Below are 6,514 nucleotides of genomic sequence, written 5' to 3' on the forward strand. Positions count from 1 at the left end.
TAAACCTTACCCTCACCCTTCAACCTAACCTTAACCCTTACCCTAACCCTAAACCTTACCCTCACCCTTCAACCTAACCTTAACCCTTACCCTAACCCTAAACCTTACCCTCACCCTTCAACCTAACCTTAACCCTTACCCTATAACCTTAAACCTAACCTTTATCATAACCCTATAACCTTAAGCCTAACCTTTATCCTAACCCTATAACCTTAAACCTAACCTTTATCCTAACCCTATAACCTTAAACCTTACCCTATAACCTTAAACCTTACCCTAACCCTATAACCTTAAACCTAACCCTATAACCTTAAACCTAACCCTATAACCTCAAACCTAACCCTTACCCTATAGCCTTAAACCTAACCCTTACCCTATAACCTTAAACCTAACCCTATAACCTTAAACCTAACCCTAACTTCTAACCTTTAACCCTTATTCTAACCCTGACACTAATTCTAACCCTATAACCCCTAGAAATATACTTTTTTCTTGTGAGGACTGGCAAAATGTGTCCAGTAAACATTTTTGTTTACTATTCTTATGGGAATTCCACAAGTATAGTTAAACATGTACGTACATACAGTATATGCACACATTCATATACATACAGATGCAGTCTATTATTATACGCATTACACCACAGCATGCCACAGCATTATGGGGGGTTGTCTGGCCACAGCATTATGGGGGGTTGTCTGGCCACAGCATTATGGGGGGTTGTCTGGCCACAGCATTATGGGGGGTTGTCTGGCCACAGCATTATGGGGGGTTGTCTGGCCACAGCATTATGGGGGGTTGTCTGGCCACAGCATTATGGGGGGGTTGTCTGGCCACAGCATTATGGGGGGGGTTGTCTGGCCACAGCATTATGGGGTGGTTGTCTGGCCACAGCATTATGTGGGGTTGTCTGGCCACAGCATTATGGGGGGTTGTCTGGCCACAGCATTATGTGGGGTTGTCTGGCCACAGCATTATGTGGGGTTGTCTGGCCACAGCATTATGTGGGGTTGTCTGGCCACAGCATTATGGGGTGGTTGTCTGGCCACAGCATTATGGGGGGTTGTCTGGCCACAGCATTATGGGGGGTTGTCTGGCCACAGCATTATGGGGGGTTGTCTGGCCACAGCATTATGTGGGGTTGTCTGGCCACAGCATTATGGGGGGTTGTCTGGCCACAGCATTATGGGGGGGTGTCTGGCCACAGCATTATGGGGGGGTTGTCTGGCCACAGCATTATGGGGGGTTGTCTGGCCACAGCATTATGGGGGGGGTTGTCTGGCCACAGCATTATGGGGGGGGTTGTCTGGCCACAGCATTATGGGGTGGTTGTCTGGCCACAGCAATTAGTGGGTGGTTGTCTGGCCACAGCATTATGGGGTGGTTGTCTGGCCACAGCATTATGGGGGGTTGTCTGGCCACAGCATTATGGGGTGGTTGTCTGGCCACAGCATTATGTGCCGTGGGGTTGTCTGGCCACAGCATTATGGGGGGTTGTCTGGCCACAGCATTATGGGGGGTTGTCTGGCCACAGCATTATGGGGGGGTTGTCTGGCCACAGCATTATGGGGGGTTGTCTGGCCACAGCATTATGGGGGGGTTGTCTGGCCACAGCATTATGGGGGGGTTGTCTGGCCACAGCATCATGGGGGGGTTGTCTGGCCACAGCATCATGGGGGGGGTTGTCTGGCCACAGCATCATGGGGGGGGGGGTTGTCTGGCCACAGCATCATGGGGGGGTGTTGTCTGGCCACAGCATTATGGGGGGTTGTCTGGCAACAGCATTATGGGGGGGTTGTCTGGCCACAGCATTATAGGGGGTTGTCTGGCCACACCATGCCACAGCATTATGGGGGGTTGTCTGGCCACAGCATCATGGGGGGGGGGGGTTGTCTGGCCACAGCATCATGGGGGGGTTGTCTGGCCGCAGCATCATGGGGGGGGTTGTCTGGCCACAGCATTATGGGGGGTTGTCTGGCCACAGCATGCCACAGCATTATGGGGGTTGTCTGGCCACAGCATCATGGGGGGGTTGTCTGGCCACAGCATTATGGGGGGTTGTCTGGCCACAGCATTATGTGGGGTTGTCTGGCCACAGCATGCCACAGCATTATGGGGGGTTGCCTGGCCACAGCATTATGGGGGGTTGTCTGGCCACAGCATGCCACAGCATTATGGGGGTTGTCTGGGCACAGCATTATGGGGGGGGGTTGTCTGTTTTGTTAGTTTATACCCTCGTTCCTTCTGACCTGAACAACCCCTCTCTCTCTCTCTTTGTCCCTCTGTCTCTGTCCCTCTGCCTCTCTGCCGCTGCCCCCCTCTCTCTCTCTGACTCTGCCCCCCTCTCTCTCTCTCTCTCTGACTCTGCCCCCCCTCTCTCTCTCTCTCTCTGACTCTGCCCCCCTCTCTCTCTCTGACTCTGCCCCCCTCTCTCTCTGACTCTGCCCCTCTCTCTCTCTCTGACTCTGCCCCCCTCTCTCTCTCTCTGACTCTGCCCCCCTCTCTCTCTCTGACTCTGCCCCCCTCTCTCTCTCTCTGACTCTGCCCCCCTCTCTCTCTCTCTGACTCTGCCCCCCCTCTCTCTCTCTGACCCCCCCCCTCTCTGACTCTGCCCCCTCCTCTCTCTGACTCTGCCGCCCCTCTCTCTCTGACTCTGCCGCCCCTCTCTCTCTGACTCTGCCCCCCTCTCTCTCTCTGACTCTGCCCCCCTCTCTCTCTCTCTGACTCTGCCCCCTCTCTCTCTCTGACTCTGCCCCCTCCCTCTCTCTCTGACTCTGCCCCCCTCTCTCTCTCTGACTCTGCCCCCCTCTCTCTGACTCTGCCGCCCCTCTCTCTCTGACTCTGCCGCCCCTCTCTCTCTGACTCTGCCGCCCCTCTCTCTCTGACTCTGCCGCCCCTCTCTCTCTGACTCTGCCGCCCCTCTCTCTCTGACTCTGCCCCTCTCTCTCTCTCTGACTCTGCCCCCTCTCTCTCTCTCTGACTCTGCCCCTCTCTCTCTCTCTGACTCTGCCCCCTCTCTCTCTACTCTGCCCTCTCTCTCTCTCTGACTCTGCCCCTCTCTCTCTACTCTGACTCTGCCCCTCTCTCTCTCTCTGACTCTGCCCCTCTCTCTCTCTCTGACTCTGCCCCCCTCTCTCTCTCTCTCTGACTCTGCCCCTCTCTCTCTCTCTGACTCTGCCCCTCTCTCTCTCTCTGACTCTGCCCCTCTCTCTCTCTCTGACTCTGCCCCTCTCTCTCTCTCTGACTCTGCCCCTCTCTCTCTCTCTGACTCTGCCCCTCTCTCTCTCTCTGACTCTGCCCCTCTCTCTCTCTCTGACTCTGCCCCAATCTCTCTCTCTGACTCTGCCCCAATCTCTCTGACTCTGCCCCAATCTCTCTGACTCTGCCCCTCTCTCCCTTTATCTCTAGGATTTGAGCTGGGTTTTGCTATGGCCAGTCCCAATGCATTGGTTCTATGGGAGGCCCAGTTTGGAGACTTCCACAACACAGCCCAGTGTATTATAGACCAGTTCATCTGCCCAGGACAGGCCAAGTGGGTCAGACAGAACGGAATAGTCCTGCTGCTGCCCCACGGCATGGAGGGAATGGTAGGGACTACTAGATATGGGCTTGTCTGTCTGCCTGTCTGCCTGCCTGTCTGTCTGTCTGCCTGTCTGTCTGTCTGTCTGTCTGTCTGTCTGCCTGTCTGCCTGCCATAGTTACTGAGAACGGAATAGTACTGCAGCTCCTATCGCTTTATCTCTGTTTCTCTAAATGTCGGTGTCCGTTTGGGAAAAAATCTGTTGACACAAATGGTCGATAAACGACATATCCCATGATTCTTCACTCAGGGACCAGAGCACTCCTCAGCCCGACCAGAGAGGTTCCTGCAGATGTGTAACGAAGACCCAGATACCTACCCTGTAAGTGTGTATGTGTATGTCAGAGACAGCGAGAGAGAGGGTGTCTCTAAACTTGTGAGTTTATGACCTGTCCCGTCTATAGATATTCTCTGCTGAGGAGTTTGCAGTGCGTCAGCTCTATGACTGTAACTGGATCATAGTCAACTGCTCTACTCCAGCTAACTACTTCCACGTCCTCCGTAGACAAATACTACAGCCCTTCAGGAAGCCTGTGAGTGTCAGACGCACGCACGCACGCACGCACACTCTGCCTCACATACTTTGTACACAGACGCTTCATACCAATATTGCTCTCTCACTAACCTCTCCTCTTTTTATTGATTCTCTCTGTCCTCCAGCTGATAGTCTTTACCCCCAAGTCTCTGCTGCGCCACCCAGAGGCCAAGTCCAGCTTTGATGACATGCTGCCAGGTGAGAGATGGAGGGATGGAAGGATGGAGGGAGAGAGTGGGAGATGAGTGAGGCTCATTGGGTTTTGAGGAGGCGAGGAGAGTGGATGTGAGGACTCAAGGAAAGATGATTTGAGAAAGAGCCACAGTGTCTCTGACGTGTGTGTGTTTCAGGTACCCACTTCCAGCGTCTGATCCCAGACAGTGGCCCTGTGTGTGAGAAGCCAGAGGGGGTGAAGAGGATTGTGTTCTGTACTGGGAAGGTCTACTATGAACTGACCCGAGAACGCAACAACAGAGGCAATGATGATACTGTGGCCATTACACGCATAGAGCAGGTACACACACACACACACACACACACACACACACACACACACACACACACACACACACACACACACACACACACACACACACACACACACACACACACTTCCAATCTCACTTCTCTCTCCATCCCTCTCTCTTCCTCCAGCTCTCTCCATTTCCGTTTGACCAGGTGAAAGTGGAGACAGATCGTTATCCTAACGCTGACCTGGTATGGTGCCAGGAAGAACACAAGAACCAGGGTTACTATGACTATGTCAAACCCCGCCTACGAACCACCGTTGACCGCACCCGCCCCGTTTGGTACAACCCACCCTCCTTCACTCATACCTGCTCTGGGAAAGAGATCATTGAATGATTTGATGAAACGCAGGGGGAATAGACTTGTGTTTTGTATGAATTGTGTGCTTCATTCTTTTGTGTGTATGTGTAGGTATGCTGGTCGTGGGCCAGCAGCAGCTCCAGCTACGGGGAACAAAGCAGCTCACCTGGTGGAATTACAACGCTTCCTAGATACAGCTTTTAACCTGGACGCATTTACTGAACAGTCCTAACACACTTATACACTACACCCTAACCCCTAAACTTGTAAACCCTATACCCTACACCTTAACCTTACCTCACCTGGTGGAGTTACAACGCTTCCTAGATACAGCTTTTAACCTGGACGCATTTACTGAACAGTCCTAACACACTTATACACTACACCCTAACCCCTAAACTTGTAAACCCTATACCCTACACCTTAACCTTACCTCACCTGGTGGAGTTACAACACTTCCTAGATACAGCTTTTAACCTGGACACTTACACTTGAAAGTCTTCGAAGACTGATACCCTACACCCAATGTCCTCTTATACCCTAGGCTTACACTCCACTCTACCTGCTGGAGTTATACGCTTTTTAACTGGATGCATACACTTGAAAGTCTTAGCACACTGATATCCTAACCCCTAGACCCTGGGCTACACCCCACCCTTACCTCATTCTGCTGAAGTTACACCGCTTTTTAGTCAGGTTTTCACCTGGATGCATACATTTGAGTTTTAGCTCACTTAAACACTACACCCTAACCCCTACCCTTATCCCTAAACCAGCATACACTGGATCACCTTAACATACTTCCTCTGAACCCTCATGTCTCTGGATTATTTCTATGAACCGTCTGCTATGGAAGACTTTAGATTCCTGCGATACGCACACTGCCTGACCATAGGTCCTCTTCAACTGTTGAATCATGGGGGAAATGTCCATGGAGTCTGACAAACAATGGACCCATTTTATCAACCATACAAATACCCTCCATTTTCCTCTCTCTCTATCTTCTCCATCCCTCTCTTCATCTGTCTTTTCACCCACCTTCCTTTATTCTCCCCACTCATCCTCTCTCATCCCCTCCTCTTGACAAATCACTCTCCTCCTCTCTTCTCCTCCCTCTCTTCTACCTCCTGTGCCAAATGTAAACAAACTGTTAAGAGATTACTTGATGAGAAATTACTAGTATATTATTATACTATTACATTATTATACTACTATATTATATCAAACATTGTATAAGATACAGTAGTAACTTATGAAGAGACAAGGTGAAAATGTCTACTGGTCTGGTGGGGAGCTCTTTGGGACTAAATAAAGGATTTATTTATTTTAGTATAGTGTTTTATGTTTGTCCTTTTATAATTTATTAATTCAATAAAGACATGACATTGTCTGTTTTCAACATGAGGACCTGAGAATGCTTTTCAGGAATCTAATGTAATATTTGATATTATTAATAACATATTAAAAACATATCTTGTGTGTGTCAGCACTCAGCCACAATACAGGGATCCACAATGCTCAGTTTAGTTAACCAATAAACAAAGAGTGACATCATTACTGGATTATAAGAA

The 6,514-nt window shown here is 50.5% G+C and overlaps 1 protein-coding gene across 3 annotated transcripts in view; it reads left to right on the top strand.

Moving 5' to 3' along the window:
• ogdhb (oxoglutarate dehydrogenase b) overlaps positions 1 to 6,337 on the top strand; it is a 48,596-nt gene extending 42,259 nt beyond the window's left edge. For all 3 annotated transcript variants that reach the window (XM_029709991.1, XM_029709992.1, XM_029709990.1), the window contains 7 exons: positions 3,409 to 3,587; positions 3,831 to 3,902; positions 3,985 to 4,113; positions 4,241 to 4,313; positions 4,466 to 4,629; positions 4,770 to 4,924; positions 5,055 to 6,337. In XM_029709991.1, the coding sequence (XP_029565851.1) occupies positions 3,409 to 3,587; positions 3,831 to 3,902; positions 3,985 to 4,113; positions 4,241 to 4,313; positions 4,466 to 4,629; positions 4,770 to 4,924; positions 5,055 to 5,175 (893 nt within the window). In that variant the 3' untranslated portion in view covers positions 5,176 to 6,337. The remainder of the gene's footprint in view (positions 1 to 3,408; positions 3,588 to 3,830; positions 3,903 to 3,984; positions 4,114 to 4,240; positions 4,314 to 4,465; positions 4,630 to 4,769; positions 4,925 to 5,054) is intronic.
• Positions 6,338 to 6,514: the final 177 nt, after the last annotated feature.

This window comes from Salmo trutta, chromosome 23 (assembly GCF_901001165.1).
Source record: "Salmo trutta chromosome 23, fSalTru1.1, whole genome shotgun sequence".
Taxonomy (NCBI): domain Eukaryota; kingdom Metazoa; phylum Chordata; class Actinopteri; order Salmoniformes; family Salmonidae; genus Salmo; species Salmo trutta.